The sequence below is a fragment of the Eleginops maclovinus genome, chromosome 18 (assembly GCF_036324505.1).
Source record: "Eleginops maclovinus isolate JMC-PN-2008 ecotype Puerto Natales chromosome 18, JC_Emac_rtc_rv5, whole genome shotgun sequence".
Classification (NCBI taxonomy): domain Eukaryota; kingdom Metazoa; phylum Chordata; class Actinopteri; order Perciformes; family Eleginopidae; genus Eleginops; species Eleginops maclovinus.
In genome coordinates, this window is record NC_086366.1 from 26,769,752 (window position 1) to 26,787,315 (window position 17,564).

At 42.7% G+C, this 17,564-nt stretch overlaps 1 protein-coding gene across 2 annotated transcripts in view; it reads left to right on the forward strand.

Annotated features, from left to right (window-relative positions):
• actn4 (actinin, alpha 4) overlaps positions 1-17,246 on the forward strand; it is a 56,024-nt gene extending 38,778 nt beyond the window's left edge. Inside the window, exons 8-22 of one of the 2 annotated variants that reach the window (XM_063907795.1) lie at positions 940-1,025; positions 2,703-2,795; positions 2,942-3,067; positions 3,270-3,374; positions 3,882-4,029; positions 4,666-4,816; positions 4,900-5,008; positions 5,103-5,243; positions 5,738-5,920; positions 6,422-6,556; positions 9,700-9,879; positions 10,578-10,724; positions 12,158-12,238; positions 13,836-13,994; positions 15,089-17,246. In XM_063907795.1, coding sequence (XP_063763865.1) covers positions 940-1,025; positions 2,703-2,795; positions 2,942-3,067; positions 3,270-3,374; positions 3,882-4,029; positions 4,666-4,816; positions 4,900-5,008; positions 5,103-5,243; positions 5,738-5,920; positions 6,422-6,556; positions 9,700-9,879; positions 10,578-10,724; positions 12,158-12,238; positions 13,836-13,994; positions 15,089-15,247 — 2,003 coding nt within the window. In that variant the 3' untranslated portion in view covers positions 15,248-17,246. The remainder of the gene's footprint in view (positions 1-939; positions 1,026-2,702; positions 2,796-2,941; positions 3,068-3,269; positions 3,375-3,881; positions 4,030-4,665; positions 4,817-4,899; positions 5,009-5,102; positions 5,244-5,737; positions 5,921-6,421; positions 6,557-9,699; positions 9,880-10,577; positions 10,725-12,157; positions 12,239-13,835; positions 13,995-15,088) is intronic. The other variant, XM_063907794.1, reaches the window with a different exon arrangement.
• Positions 17,247-17,564: the final 318 nt, after the last annotated feature.

Consider the following 17,564-nt stretch of genomic DNA (forward strand, 5'->3'; position numbering starts at 1 on the left):
TTTAATTATTTACATGAAGTCAGTAACTACAGGGACAGTTTGTTGGCATCAGACTTTCTGCTTTCACCAGCACATCACACTGCTGCACACATCTTTCAGAGTGTATTGCTTTGGTTTGGTTCACTTGGTCTTTTGAGAATGTATCTTAGTCCTTTTCCAACTGCAAATCATTTAGGTGCAACATGATTAACATGAAGCTAATTCAATATCAAAGATTGGATTAGTACTCTGATGTTTAACACATCATGTTTAACACATGACAAACTCTATTCTGCAGTTTGCCTTCAATTGTGATGGTCATACTCTGATTTTACTCTTGAAACCAGAGCTATTTACTTTGGATTATTGTAATGATTATTATCATTAATATTTGTTGTTGAATGTAGAAAGATGGTTGTCATTTCTCTTTTTTAAATTATTTGTATTATGGACATAGTTTGTCCATACATATACTTCGCTCAAAATACAGAACGTATTTCTTTAGTTGCAGTGTATATATATATATAGTAGATAAAATAAGAGCCGTCTCGTATGTCTGCACTTTGTTTCTTTTTTTAACGTGAATGAAAACAAAGGTGGACTTTATACACACAGTGATACAGAGCAGGATTGATAACTTGTTATCTCTTTGAGCGGCTGAATGAACCAAACTAAACCTCACTCTGAATGCTCTAAGTGAATCTCTGACTCTGGTTTAGCAGCTGATGTGTGTGTTTGTGTCCCAACCTGGAACTTGAGGCTCCGTCGTCCCTCAACTCTCAACAAGAGGGCCCCCGTCCTAACAGGAGGAAGCTGTGGACCTAAAGAGTCCTCCCTCACTCCCACTCCCTGCAGGAGCGAGCTCATGTAGCTCTGGGTAGCTTTGGCTTCACTCTCTCTCTCTCTCTCTCTCTGCTTACCTTCTTGGTGAACCTCTCTCCCCCGCTGGGTGCTGTGTAGACATCGTGGGTACGCTGCGGCCGGATGAGAAGGCCATTATGACCTATGTGTCCTGCTTCTATCACGCCTTCTCTGGCGCTCAGAAGGTGAGCTTCTCATGCTTCAGACTGACTTTAAAACTTCAGTGGAGAAGAAGAAACTCCAGAGTTACTCCAGACTGAGAGAAGATAGGGGGCGATCAGATAAAGGGTCAAATCCCAGATCTCAAAATATTAAGAATATTAATCTCGTCATGGAACTATATGAAGATGTCTTAATAAGGAAATATTTCCCCATGCATAAGTAAAGGAATACTATATTTAATAGCAACACTGTTTGATTATTTTCCACATACAATTCCTTCTTTCAAACTCTACCACAAAGTAGTCATTTTTTAACAAGTCACTTGTAAGGATATTCAAGAATATCCTGATAACTGAAATTCACCACAAACGACTCATCGGTAAGACTTGTCTACAGGAAAGTCAGGGAATATCAACAGGTTAGGAAAAGCCAACACACGCTCTCTCATGCTTCTGTTTCAGTTTCTTTGGACCTTGTCTGTGTTTCCTCAGAAAGATTTTACTTTATGGTCCGAATTCAAATTCCCAAACTCGCGTCAGTACTGTGATCATCCATACTCTCCTCCTGCCTGAACACTATCCTTCACTGGATTTGTTGTGGGTGTCAAATTTCTCTCGAGTCTCCACTGAAATGATGAATAAATCAGAATACATGTAGGTGGAGCAATGTGTAGTTTACCGTGGGAAATGATTTTGAAGTATGGGTTAATGTAGGTAGCTAGCAGGTCACTAATGCACTGAACCCCTGTGGTGATGCAGGGCCCTGGAGCCTATCACGCAGCAAAGATAATCATGTGCCTCAAAATGTTTTATGTAAAATGAATTTGATTGACTTTAAATGATGGTATGTCCTTTTAGATTCTACTATCATTAGAACTGTCCACGGCAAACATTCAGAAAATACAGACTATTGATAGCAGTAATCAACCAATCAGAATGGAGAGTTGAACAGAGTCTGATAATGGTACTGACGGGTTTTTGGGAGAGACCTCTTTGCTATTATCACTGTGGGAAACATGACTAATGTCCTTCCAATTTTCAGCTAATAACACTGCTCATTACAAGTGTTTGTTTTATTTTGTGATGTTTATATGTGTATATATAGAATACATTGGTTAAGAATGAAGAGTAATGTGCTCAGGGTTTTTAGTACAGATTATCTCAGCTTTAATCAACATGTGAAAGTGTATACTGTTTGTTTGTTTTATTCCAGTGGTTCAGTAGTGTAATATCGTAGGCAGCCGTGCTGGTGTGGACAGCAGCGCGACATGAAACTGTAACTAGACGTATGGACTGACTTCTGAGTTGTGACGGGAGACGCATGGAGATTTAAACGCACCGATTCATTATTTTTTGCCACATTAAACTAACCATCAGCAGCTTGAGCATGTTGTATCAGTCAAATGTAACCTCCTTTGGACATTTATTTGCACTTTTAAATAATGTGTGACCTTAAGGTTAGTTTTATTTCTGTTCACTGCCTGTGTGTGGATTGTGCTCGCACAAATTGAAAAAGCAGAATGATTAATTATTCAAACAGAAGCAGGGTAAGGAAACTGTAACTCGCAGTAGACACTGTGTTATTTAGGGACTCCTAACGCTCAGCTACACTGAATGTCTCACTAAGAGTGGAGTGGACCTGATGTCAGCGTGATTTATCCAATCACTGCGAGCGCTACTCATCACTCTGTTCCCTGATAGGCTGAGACAGCTGCCAACCGCATCTGCAAAGTGTTGGCTGTCAACCAGGAGAACGAGCAGATGATGGAGGACTACGAGAAGCTGGCCAGTGAGGTGAGGACACTTTTATTTATTCTTCTACCCGACTTTACACTTTTCATTTTATTTTTGATGTTTTGTAATTCAAGTTTAGATACTGATCAAGGGTCAGAGCCTTGCTTCCCATAAATGAGAATCTGATTGTGTTTCCTCCTGCTCAGCTGCTGGAGTGGATCCGCCGGACCATCCCCTGGCTGGAGAACCGAACCCAGGAGAAGACAGTGAATGATATGCAGGCCAAGCAGGAGGACTTCAGAGACTACCGCTGCGTCCACAAACCACCCAAGGTAAAAGGAGATCTCCTGAAATGCTTTCTGCTCCCACAGGGAAAGTGGTTTCTCAACTCCAGCCTCACCAGCGCTACTGTATAGTTATGTCCTGACGGTGCATTCAGGGCTCTTATAGCCAGGCCTTATTCTCAGAGGTGAGGGGTTTTGTTTCCTCTACCTGAATGACTAACACTGTAAAACCAATCCCTCCTGTCCTCAGGTACAAGAGAAATGCCAGCTGGAGATCAGCTTCAACACTCTGCAGACCAAGCTGAGACTGAGCAACAGACCTGCCTTCATGCCTTCAGAGGGACGCATGGTGTCTGTATGTATACCCGCATATTCCTCACTATGAACCCCATGAAAAGAGTCCATATCAGAAGACATGTCAATGATCTTTGTATATCTCACAGACAGCAGGAAATGTGCTTACCCCATTCAAATAAATATATATGTAAATACATAAACAGGACAAGTCTGCATCTACACTTAAATCTGCATTGAAACATTTTTTTATGTAAACATTTTTTGTATCAGCCTCACATGAAGACCATGTTAACATCAGTTTAATTTTCACCTACTTTTATTTAAATTTTCCATTTCATGTTGCTAGTTTTCGTGTACAGTAAACTAGCATACAGTTAGTCAGGTGACAAACGCACAAGATCCTTTCCTGTCTCTTACACAATAGAGAGTTTAGTTTCACACCATGACACTTCTTTAGAAGTTGGACGGGGGGGTTGGCTGTTATTCTACTTTCGAACTACAAACTGGTGCATTCCGGGCTCTGCCGTGGAGGAATGGTATATTAATGGCCGCTGTTTGCTCTCAGGACATCAACGGAGCGTGGCACACTCTGGAGGGAGCAGAGAAGGGCTACGAGGAGTGGATCCTCAGCGAGATCAGGCGTCTGGAGAGACTGGAGCATTTGGCCGAGAAGTTCCACCAGAAGGCTGCCATCCATGAGTCCTGGACCGATGGTGCGTTAGCACTTAATCACACACACATTCCCCCTGGGTCAAATACCACCTTCTGTGAAGAACCCCCCCATGATCAAGTTGAATCCCTTTTTGGCCTAAATTCCATTTCCCTTCATAAATGGTACATATTGTGACGTTAGTAAACCAAATAGTATAATGACTGAACACTATTTGATTTAGCCAGTCTGTGTTTTTCACAGAGAGCAGCTGATGCAGATGTTTGAAATATACATTTATGCACATATTTGTTTTTCGAGTACATTGCTGTATTGGCTTCTCTGCAGCAGCCAATTGCTGCTAATTTTTGGTAATGACATCTATTACTTAGTAATCTTTCAATGAGTCTTTTTTTCCTTGACTTTGATACCCAATAACAAATCAAGACTAATTTTGGTTAAATCTACATAAAATATAGCCGTCAAAAAAAGACGAGACTGACATTTTGTTAAAAAAAAACATCTTTGCCAATTTCTCTTTTTATTTTGTCAACAAAGTAGAGGGCATGAAATATTGTAGGCTGACTGCAAAATAAAAATGATTAAAAACAATAAAACTGAATACAGTATAAAATCAGCTGAGCAAACAAACCCTACCAGAAGCAGATTACCTTATCGAGATGCTGCTCTGTGTGTGCAGGTAAGGAGGCCATGCTGACCCAGAAAGACTACGAGACTTCTACCCTGTCAGAAGTCAAGGCGTTGCTACGGAAACACGAGGCCTTTGAGAGTGACCTGGCGGCCCATCAGGACCGAGTGGAGCAGATCGCCGCCATCGCACAGGAGCTCAAGTAAGGAGGCCGAGAGGAAGTAGAGGAGACTGATTGATCTGTGTGATAGCATCTGCTGTAGCTGTGCTCCTCTCCGTCTGCAGTGAGCTGGACTACTACGACTCTGCCAGCGTCAACGCTCGCTGTCAGAAGATCTGTGATCAGTGGGACAGCCTGGGGGCCCTCACCCAGAACCGCAAAGAGTCTCTGGAGGTACCACTCTCTCTCCCTCTCCACATACTACTTATCAAAACATCTAAATTGTCCTCTCTGACTCTAATCCTGCTCTCCTGGCTGTCTCCCACAGAGGACAGAGAAGCAACTGGAGTCCATAGACGAGCTGTACCTGGAGTACGCCAAGAGAGCAGCACCCTTCAACAACTGGATGGAGGGAGCCATGGAGGACCTGCAGGACATGTTCATCGTGCACAACATCGAGGAGATCCAGGTAACTGACACTGGACAAATATTGCTTTGTCCTGGACATATGCACAAGAGGATTTACTTAAGAAAGAAGGGTTGGGCCATGTGAAGAACAATCTCACAATATTTCTGACCAAATACCTTGATATTTCCATGTTATTGTAGGGTTAGCTATGTGTGCTTTCACAACATATTTACACAATAATATTCTTGGTAAACAATCATTGTTTTTGTGGATGTATTGCTAAAATAATAAAGCTGCTAGTACTGTCTGGTAAATTCTTAAAAATCATCTCTTTACTGCAGCCTTCAAAACCAGAAACACTCGATATAACAATTTCAGAAATCTAACACCATATCTAGACTTGTATAACAATTGGATATATTGTCCACCCTAAAAGAAATGTGAATTTAACAGTACTGGCAGGGAAATACCATATATCATAATGTGAGATGAACTATACCCGGCTAAACATAAACTGCTGCAAGTAAAACCAAACTCCCCCCCCCACCCCCCAGGGTCTGATCACAGCCCACGAGCAGTTCAAGTCCACCCTGGCTGAGGCCAACAAGGAGCGTGAGGCCATCCAGGCCATCCAGGCTGAGGTGCAAAAGATCGCCCAGAGCAACGGCATCAAGCTGAGCGGAGCCAACCCCTACACCACCATCACCCCGGAGAGCATCGACAGCAAGTGGGAGAAGGTGGGCTGCACCCCGTGCTTCCTGAGGACTATACCTTAATGCAGTGTATTGCCCCCTCAAGTTTTGATGTACTAGTGTAGTTGGATACAGATTGTAAATGTATTGCATCTCCCTCGGATCTCAATGTTTTTTTTGAAACAGTTTTGCGGAGACGGAACAACACCTCCTACACTTATTATTTGGGGGGGATAAACTGCCTACAATAAAACAATAATAGCCACTAACACTAGTGCTGCTTTTACAGTGTGCATACCAGAACTATAAGCACTACCCTGTGTCCAACAATCACTTTATCATGTGGCTTTGGTGTCATTGATCAGACTTTTACAGACAACCTTTCCTGTGGAGTCTGAATGATTTAAAGAGCTGCTCCAGCTGCCGCTTTTCCTTACACCTGTGTGTGTGTGTGTGTGTGTGTGTGTGTGTGTGTGTGTGTGTGTGTGTGTGTGTGTTTGTGTGTGTGTGTGTGTGTGTGTGTGTGTGTGTGTGTGTGTGTTGTAGGCGATGGGCATGGTGCCCCTGCGTGATACTGCCCTGCAGGGGGAGCTGAACAAGCAGAACAACAATGACAGTCTGAGAGCCAAGTTCGCCACTCAGGCCAACACGGTCGGTGCCTACATCCAGGCAAAGATGGAGGTAAGGATGAGCCGTCTGTGTGAGAGCTCCACTTTGTGTTGAAGAGCTTCCTCTTTGCACAGCTGTGTGCAGTTTGTCACCGTTTCCAGGCCAACATTGTCCAGCAGTGAGCTCATAAAGCAGAGTGGACAAGGGGAGAGCTTCAGGGAAGACAAACCGTCCTCCAGGTTTCAGTTTTAAGACGGCTCAATGCTTTTGTGCCAGTTTCTACATTTATTGACTTACTATGCTTATATTTCACTTGTTTTAATTGTTACTTTGAAATGCTGAACACACACTGCTAATACAGCCTTATCATTTATTTTTAAGCTTCCTCTGCTACACATTTACAGTTTCTTTCAAACAGAGCTAGAGCTACAGCTAACGATTACTTTGATAATCGATTAATCTGTCGATTATTTCTACGATTAATTGATTCATCGGATAAAAAAACGCGCCACATTTCTTTTTCTCCATTATTTGATTCAGAAAACTGTATCTCCAAATTGACAAAATCAACACACAAAACAACCCAAATGTAGGCGATGTTCAGATTTGCTAAAAACTATACAATGTGTCCTAGTTCACTCCTTACCTTCAAGAAACTCATAAACGAACCTCTTCAAACTGTCTTTAATGTGTGATTGTTGTTACACTGCTCGATTTTAATGGGACTTTTACTTTATTTATTTCTTGTCTTTCTTTTTATGTACCTTTTGTAAAGGACTTTGAGCACCTGTAAAAGCGCTTATAAAATACATTTATTATTATTAATAAATACAGCACAGTGTCTCAACCCAACCCACTGTCTGCACATTTGCAAACACTTTGAAATAGCTGAATCAATAAATGGGCATAGTTTAAATAAGTTAAAATAAGTCAAATTAGTCGTTTAGTTTGTTTAGTATTTGGCCGTGTCATAAGCCGGATAATGTGCAGCGAGCCGGTCATTGTTGAAAAAAAACCACCAGCAGTATCATCACAGAAACCGCCACGAAGCGGAGGGATCTTGATGTGGTGTTTTTTTTTTTTCATTGACCGCTTTGCTGCACATTATCCCTTACTTGTCAACCAGTGTTGTTTAAGGTGAAGTGCTTCCACGCTGTTGATGATTTTAGTCGGACCCAGAGCCGTATATACAGTGGGGCAAAAAAGTATTTAGTCAGCCACCAATTGTGCAAGTTCTCCCATTTAAAAAGATGAGAGAGGCCTGTAATTTTCATCATAGGTATACCTCAACTATGAGAGACAGAATGAGAAAAAAAAATCCAGGAAATCACATTGTAGGATTTTTAATGAATTTATTTCAAATGATTGTGGAAAATAAGTATTTGGTCAATAACAAAAGTTCATCTCAATACTTTGATATATACCCTTTGTTGGCAATGACAGAGGTCAAACGTTTTCTGTAAGTCTTCACCAGATTTTCACACACTGTTGCTGGTATTTTGGCCCATTCCTCCATGCAGATCTCCTCTAAAGCAGTGATGTTATGGGGCTGTCGCTGGGCAACACAGACTTTCAACTCCCTCCAAAGATTTTCTATGGGGTTGAGATCTGGAGACTGGCTAGGCCACTCCAGGACCTTGAAATGCTTCTTACGAAGCCACTCCTTCGTTGCCCTGGCGGTGTGTTTGGGATCATGGTCATGCTGAAAGACCCAACCACGCTTCATCTTCAGTGCCCTTGCTGATGGAAGGAGGTTTTCACTCAAAATCTCACGATACATGGCCCCATTCATTCTTTCCTTTACACGGATCAGTCGTCCTGGTCCCTTTGCAGAAAAACAGCCCCAAAGCATGATGTTTCCACCCCCATGCTTCACAGTAGGTATGGTGTTCTTTGGATGCAACTCTGCATTCTTTCTCCTCCAAACACGACGAGTTGAGTTTTTACCAAAAAGTTCTATTTTGGTTTCATCTGACCATATCACATTCTCCCAATCCTCTTCTGGATCATCCAAATGCTCTCTAGCAAACTTCAGACGGGCCTGGACATGTACTGGCTTAAGCAGGGGGACACGTCTGGAACTGCAGGATTTAAGTCCCTGGCGGCGTAGTGTGTTACTGATGGTAGCCTCTGTTACTTTGGTCCCAGCTCTCTGCAGGTCATTCACTAGGTCCCCCCGTGTGGTTCTGGGATTTTTGCTCACCGTTCTTGTGATCATTTTGACCCCACGGGGTGAGATCTTGCGTGGAGCCCCAGATTGAGGGAGATTAGCAGTGGTCTTGTATGTCTTCCATTTTCTAATAATTGCTCCCACAGTTGATTTCTTCACACCAAGCTGCTTACCTATTGCAGATTCAGTTTTCCCAGCCTGGTGCAGGTCTACAATTTTGTCTCTGGTCTCCTTTGACAGCTCTTTGGTCTTGGCCATAGTGGAGTTTGGAGTATGACTGTTTGAGGTTGTGGACAGGTGTCTTTTATACTGATAACGAGTTCAAAAAGGTGCCATTAATACAGGTAACGAGTGGAGGACAGAGGAGCCTCTTAAAGAAGAAGTTACAGGTCTGTGAGAGCCAGAAATCTTGCTTGTTTGTAGGTGACCAAATACTTATTTTACCGAGGAATTTACCAATTAATTCATTAAAAATCCTACAATGTGATTTCCTGGATTTTTTTTTCTCATCCTGTCTCTCATAGTTGAAGTGTACCTATGATAAAAATTACAGGCCTCTCTCATCTTTTTAAATGGGAGAACTTGCACAATTGGTGGCTGACTAAATACTTTTTTGCCCCACTGTAGATAGGCTCTGGTCGGGCCGTGCTTCTCTCCGCCTCCGCCATCTTTTGAATGTTTTCTTTTTTCGAGTGGCGTAGCCAGCTCCGCAAACAGAGAGTAACAACATAGACCCAACAAATCGATAACTGAATTCGTTGCCAACTGTTTTAATAATCGATTTTTATCGGTTTTATCGATTCGTTGTTGCAGCCCTAAACAGAGCTTCTGCAACTCATTGTGAGCCTTTTGATGTTGAAATAAGAAAAATACACCAATCTACCCTGACGTCAAAGAATGAGCTATTATCTCACTACAGAAGGAAGTGTTTCCTCCTGGATTCAGGGTTTTATAAATAGTTTTCGTTGGTGGGTGTCATTTCTTCTTAAATCAGTGTATCTGTAGGATTAACAGGATAGTAAACACTGTCTTTTTGTGTCTGCAGGAGATTGGCCGGATATCCATTGAGATGAACGGCACTCTGGAGGACCAGCTGACCAACCTGAGGGATTACCAGACGTCCATCATGTCCTACATGCCTGAGATCAACACACTGGAGGGCTCCCACCAGCTCATCCAGGAGGCCCTCATCTTCGATAACCAATACACCTCCTACACAATGGAGGTAACTTCCACACAACTTTCAGGCCTTCAGGAAGAATCCACTCTTTTTAAGGATACTAGTTAATACTCTGTTTGCCAGCTCATAGAGTCCTATTGTGAGCCTCCAAAGTTTTATGTTAGAAATGTATAGTGGGGGTCCCAGCACATAGAAACTGGTGGATTCTAATTTGCATACTGTATGTTGGGCAATTTGCAGATTAAGCATTAATTAGCATTATAGCCTATGCAGACAATAGTTATAAACTGGCTTGGCCGATTGGGACAGTTTAGGAGTGGTTTTGGGGTTAATTGATGATGCTAAATCCATTTCTGACATTTGCAGGATCAACAAAGGCAGTTTTAACCAGAACATTGCTCTGTGGGCTGATTTTGATTCATTTTGGGTTGATGTTAAAGTATAAGGTGACTCTTGAGCATTTGGATTTGACAGATTGCTTATCTATTAGAAAATACATTTTCCACAGTAGAGATAATAATTTTTAACTTGTAATTCTATATCCAATGGTTGCAACACTCAGCCAACAGTACAAATGTGCAATTTTGGATCCTGAAAACATCACAATGCTGGAAACTAGACTTTAAGCAGTTTGTTATTATAAGAGTCCCTCTGTACATTCCCTCAGTACAACGAATACAACTATAAGACAGGGAGTAACATGTTTCCTCCCCCTCCTCTCTCTTTATTCTTCCCCCCTGCAGCACCTGCGTGTGGGCTGGGAGCAGCTGCTGACCACCATCGCCAGGACCATCAACGAGGTGGAGAACCAGATCCTGACGCGTGACGCCAAGGGCATCAGCCAGGAGCAGCTCTACGAGTACCGCGCCTCCTTCAACCACTTTGACAAGGTCAGGGGCCGGGCTCCGGGGGCCACGTCTCATTTACACACCTGTAGGGTTCTGTTTATACACACTGTCAGAGTTAGAGAGGTTGATAGTAGAGTCATTATTTTTAAATCTTTTCAATATACCAGAATAGATTATTGCATAAAAAGGCGAAACACATAGATGGTAGCTACACATTTTGGATGATCTTTTACTAACTAACCACGGTCACATGACTTTATCATCAGCACCTCAAGCTAACAGCTGTTCAGTGTCATGACGTTTAGTATTCTAATTTAGCTACTGCCATGCAACCACCCTTTAACGACACATAGAAGCTTCAGAATTTAAGAATAGATGTTTATTTTTGAAGATTTCCTTTTTCCACATTATATATTATGAATCAGAGTAGTAAATATAAATAAATATAATCTGCATACTGGTAATGCTACACCACCAAATGAAGCTCTGAACCCAAAGCGTAGTGTTGTTCATGGTATTGTGTTATCTATGGCATATTTCTTCATATATTGTACATGAACTCTCTAAAAGTGTGTGTTTTGATGTGAAGATTTAGCCCTTTCTATATAAATGTATAACCTGATGAACGAATGTTTAGACCTTACAAGGGGGTGAGAGAGGAGCCAAGCGTGTGAGTATCCATCCTGAGTTGAGTAACTAGCACTAGTCGGGCGGATGTGGAAGTCAGGTGTTAAGGGAGCACAGGGCGAGGGTCTGAGGACCATTTCTTTAGATTCTTTAAATGAATCTTCATGATAATGTAAGTCAGGTCATTGTAAGTAGTTTAGTTTGAATCTGCGGCACTGTTCACACAACTGGTGCCTAGTTGGAGGTAAAAAGCAGAATATCAGCGTCTAAAGTTTGTTTTAAACATTGGCTCTTTGAGGGAAAGGGATTGGATGAGCCCATCATTCACCATCTCACACCACCATGTGTGTTTGTGTCACTGTTATTGTTTCCTGTGGTCTCTCACCCATCACATCAGTGTTATTGTACAGCATGATACTAAAACCTTTAAATGTCCCACAATCTGCAATGTTAACCTGCAATGTTAACCTCTTTTTAATAGAGGACATACTGACTCCTCTATTATTATATTATATATTTTAGAAGAATGCATGTGGATGTCAATAACACATTTGTTTTATCCTTCTGTGTTACCAAGCAGAAACCCTTTCAGTTTCCAAAGTGAATGTTTAGTATAACTCTGGTAAAGCATTTTGAAGCGTTTCATTTTTAGTCTGGGCTCCATCATGACTTCCTGTTGAGTGTGTGTTGACATTGTCTAAACATCAGTGAATGTGTGTCCCTCCATCCTTCATGTCTCCATCTCCTCCCTGCATGCTGTGGATCTCATGCTCACTACCATCCCTGTGTTGTGACTGGTTCATCCGCGTGACGTGGCGCTCTGTCATTGGGTGTTTGGCTGGTCTCAGGATCACAGCGGGGCTCTGATGGCTGAGGAGTTCAAGGCCTGTTTGATCAGTCTGGGCTACGATGTGGAGAACGACAAGCAGGTAGGAGCTGCAGCCAGGCGGAGCCGAGAGGGGGTGTTAGGGTCTGAGCAGGAGAGCTGACCACACTGCAGGCTGAAGCAGGGCCACACATAGGGGCTCTCATCTGTGATAAAAACTCTCCCTACACTCTCACTGTGGGGTTCCAAAGTCAGAAAAGCTTTAAATAAATCAGCTTTTGTAAAATGTTGGTTTATATTTTAGCATTTTAATACATTACAAATGACTTAGCAATATACTGGATGTAGTCCCTGTTTTTAAAAAGCATTTCTCCTGATTTTGAGATAATAAAGACAGATCTGTTAATGAAGGAGCTCTGAGGAGGGCAAAACAGTATTTAAATCAGTTCACATCGTAAACAATATGATGCAAATACATTTTAAAATGTCACCAGGTGGACTTTGAATTAATTTGACAAACATAATATCTAATTTGATATGAAGGCTTTAGTTTAGAAGAAACCAGACAAAGAGTGGTCAGTACTCCTGCTCTGGGGTCACGCCGGGGTCCGTAACTCGGCATGGAGGCAGAGATGCTGCATCCCTGTTTGTCCACCTGGGGGCTCTGTTGCTTTGTGCTGCGTCAGCTGGATCGGGCTCCCTCTCCCTCTCTGAACAGCCCCCCCTCCCTGTCTGTCCGTCAGGATTCACTTTTGCTGTTAACTGTTTGTGCTTTTTATCTTTTTTTCCACTACCCTCCTACATTTTCTCTACAACATCTCTGTTTCTGTTCGCCACTCCTCCTCTATCTTCATCCTCTCATTCCTCCTCCTCTCTGCCACCTCTGTCTCTCTGACTCCCGCCTTATCACTCCCCCGTCCCGGCCTTTGCTGTGGTGCCCACAGAAGCGATCGGGACAGATGGTCTCAGAGGATTTCCGGGCTCTACTCATTTCTACAGGATACAGCCTGGTACTGCTGCTGGCATGATGCTCTCGGGTGGGTCAGCAGGGCCACAAACATCTAAACTCAGTTTGTCTGAAACGACCACACCAAGTCTGGGAAGATGTTAAAGATGATTCCCATCATGCTACCTTTCCAGTAAGAAATCAGCTCTCTATGAGAAGGAGCTCTGTGTTGTACAGTTACAACCAAGATGTCTCCTCATAATTGACATTTTCTGGCCTTTTAATTTGATTTGTTTTAAGAAACGAGTGAATAATAAATAATCTAATTTGTTTTTTAATAGCAAAGCTCAATACTGGTTTTGAAAATAATGTTAAAGTCGTGCTCGGTTTAGTTTTGGGTGTTGTGGCTTAGATCGGAGTGGACCCTGCTGACACCCTGCTGTCTCCCTGATCCTCTTGCTGCTTTTAGTCTCTGTTGCTTTTGTACCTGCTACTCTTCTGCTTTAAGTGACCATAGAGCCTCCAAATGACACAGAAATGTCTGTCCCTCGTTGGCATTAAACAGTGCTCATGTTATGTATGTATGTGCATGTGATGAGTGTGAAATATAAAATATTGGGACCACAATAACAACTCTATTGTCCTGCTTGCTCATTAATGGCGGTCCTGATGTTTTGCACAATGTGTCTGTCCCTGTGTGTGCGTGTACAAAGTGCTGTCTCTCCTGGTTAACCTGTTGTTTCTCGGTTGCCAGGGAGACAGTGAGTTTGCTCGCATCATGAGCATAGTGGACCCCAACAACAGCGGCGCCGTCACCTTCCAGGCCTTTATCGACTTCATGTCCAGGGAAACGACAGACACGGACACCGCAGACCAGGTCATCGCCTCCTTCAAGATCCTGGCCGCTGACAAGGTGTGTGTGTGTGTGTGTGTGTGTGTGTGTGTGTGTGTGTGTGTGTGTGTGTGTGTGTGTGTGTGTGTGTGTGTGTGTGTGTGTGTGTGTGTGTGTGTGTGTGTGTGTGTGTGTGTGTGTGTGTGTGTGTGTGTGTGTGTGTGTGTGTGTGTGTGTGTGTGTGTGTGTGTGTGTGTGTGTGTGTGTGTGTGTGTGTGTGTGTGTGTGTGTGTGTGTGTGTGTGTGATGTAGCTTCAAGTTTCCGTTCATGGTCAAAATGACCCGTGACTTAACTCGCTCCATAACACTCAAAAATAATGACTTTCACCCTATTTGTTTTTACTACATCATAACCAACCTATTATGCATTCATAACCATACTTTCCTGTGGGATGTTATTTTATGGCCCAAAACCAATTACACCACATATTTTTAGTAAGTAAAAAATGGGATTAAATTCACTCAATAAATTCCCTATAGTGAAGACAGTGGATAATTATGTGGTCTGACTATAATAGAGTAATATTAGAATACAATTTAAAATGATTGTTACAGTGGAGGATGGGGGTGGGGTGACTAGAGTCAAAGATGAATCTTGACCCACAACAATGCACTGAACACCAAATGATACACTTTTTATTTGGGAGACCTTCAGACTTGGCTAAAATTGTCAAAATGAGTTGTGTAGTGTTATATAACTGTTGTGGAGAATATCATGAAGCCTTATTCCGATAAAAAAACCTTAAGGGTAGTTATTATATCATTTTCACCTGAAACGGAGACCCGAACACAACATAAAGGGTTAAAGCAACCAAAACAAAATGTCCAATTGTTATTGTGCTGGAGTCATGATGTGAAAAGATGCATGTTTAAAAAGCGTCGAATCCGAACATAAAGCTCACTCTAACAGAACAAATATGATTCTGGGTTCTGATTGGCAAATAAAACAAGATGTTAAAAATAATGTTTCTGAGATGGAAGCTTTTTGGATATTATCTTCCTGTACATTCAAACTGAATTGGACCACTCAAACAATAACCCTACATCCTAGGGTTATTCTACTGCATTGTGCCATATTGTAAGCCTTCATGTACCTCCCTCGTTGTTTCCATCAGGCCTTCATCACGGCCGAGGAGCTGAGGAGGGAGCTGCCCCCCGACCAGGCAGAGTACTGCATCGCCCGCATGGCCCCCTACACAGGGCCTGACGCCGCCCCCGGAGCCCTGGACTACATGTCCTTCTCCACCGCCCTGTACGGAGAGAGCGACCTGTAGAGGAGGGCTGCACAGACCGGGAAGGGGGAGGGGGGGTAGGGGGGTAGAGAGTTATTATGTGCGTAGAGAAGAGGCCAGAAAGTGAGCGCTTGGAAGAATTTGATTGGCAGTTGTGAGGTGCCCCTGCATGTGCCAGTTTAGAAATGATCAGGAGTGTTTGAGACTGAGCATGTTGATTGGACGGTAGTCGGGTTGGGCCTGGGTCTGATGTTTTCCTACGGCTTCATGAACACATCAAGAGTAATCCATTTGTTGTGAAGGGTATTTTATGAACGGGCATATCCAGGGGCAGCTGTGGGACAGGGGGACAGTTGCTCTGTAGTGCGGGTCCTTAGCTTCACCCTCTCTGCCTTTGGTGGGGCTAAACTGGGGAGGGATGGGGGAGGGGAGGCACAAGCTAATTTGATACTTATGCTAATTTTTGTTTATTTTATTATTATTTCTTTCTTCTTGCCAACTGGGGTGGGGGCAGGGTGCTGTGGGTTTTGATGTGGCGACTGGCGAGGTTTGTGTATTAGATCCTAGAGAGATATATGCAGCGGGGTCAGAAGGGGGGGGGGGGGGGGGGGTGTTGACCAACCAGAGATAAAATGACACATTTACCCATAATTCCCGCGTCGCTGGATAAGGGGACCTGTCTAACCTCAGCTCTTTTCCTCCTCCTGGCTTTGTTCATTTCTCACTTCTGTTTATTTCCTGGAGTAGATGGGTGGTGGGGCGATTTCGGGTGGGGCTGGTGATTTGTGCAGGTGGGGGGGGCAGGGCCCAGCGCTGTACATACTTTTTTTCCAGTGCGAATCATGTCATACACAGTCCGAGTCGTTGAGAATAATTGATGGCAGGCTTTCAAGTAGAGGGACATTTATTACAAATAAAAATAAAAAGGCAGAACTTTCAAAGCCAATGAGAGCGACAGAGCAGTTTCACCAGTGGATAGGTTTGAGCTTCCAGAAGTCCTTTTTTCTTCAGCTTTCTTCTTCTTTCTGCAATGGACATAAACATAGAAATAGTAGGTAGCCATGAAGTTGAGCCTTATGTACCTAAAGGCCTTCTCCTGTATAAATCCCATGACAGGCATCTCCATAATTATCAACAAATATTTGCTTCTATGAAACTATTCTCCTCCTGGGGTGGGCTATAGGTGCTTATTTAAATACAAAAACTATACATTTATATGATAGGTAATATTATAGTGGTCAAAGTTAGTCCAGTTTTATATACAAGAAATCACGCAGAATTCTATACACGTCATCTCATGGAGACATTTGACTTCCTGGATTTTTTTAGAGCTGCCATAGCAATGCGCTGTGGTGCTCCCCCCTTACACTTTTGGGAAAATGTTGGAAGTAATAAAATAAATGTGCCTGTTGGTGACTAGAATCCTGTCCCTCGCTCTTACTCTCACCTAAGTTAGTCTCCCACTTCTTCCTGTTCTCTCCCCCATCCCTACACCCCTCATCTGTCTCTGAAGAAAAGGGAAAGAAAATGTATCGCAATGAAGGGGGGGAAGGGGGGAGGGAAAAGATCGGGGAGGGGTCTTTATGTAAACATTCCATTATGTGCAAGTAAAAAAATACTAGAAAAAAGAAATTGTTATGTAAAAAAAAAACTATGCAATCATAATGTGTTCAATATCTGAGCTCTGGGTGTTGTGGGCATCAATCAGGCCCTTTCTGAGAAAGCTCTGCCTAAATTCCAGGATAACTGAGTCATCTGGTGTTTGTTGGCTGTTACGGGGGAGAGGAGGGGGAGACTGAGGGAAGGACAGACGGGGAAGGAACTGAAATGAAAAGACTTGGACCAAAAGCTTGTTTCTCTTCTTTGTTTCTCTTCTTTTCCCTGTGAGGTTGGAGAGAAATGAACTCTGGAATTGTGATTTTCCTTTTTTTGTACTCTTTAATATCAAACCTTATCTGCTGTACTGGAAACTGCAACGCCTTCTGTCTGTAATGATAAGTGAGTTTCACAAAGCACACATAAAAGTTTCCTTACAAAATAACTGCTCGTCCTGGACTCTTCTTGTCTGTCTGTCTGTCTGTCTGTGTCTGTCTGTCTGTCTGTGACTGAAATGTCGGATATGTCATTAAAACCAAAAGCTGCACAAACCACACACAATAATCCTATGAGAAGTTTGGTTTAACTTTGTAATTATTTTCAAATGTAAAAACTGCAGACCTTAGAATTTGGCATGGATTTACATATTTTTGACACTTTTTGCATATGCCATGGCATGATAAGCAATACTTGTCTCATACTCCCATGACATTATACTGTGTGGATATGCCTATATTTCAGCAGATACCCAAAACATTTGTGT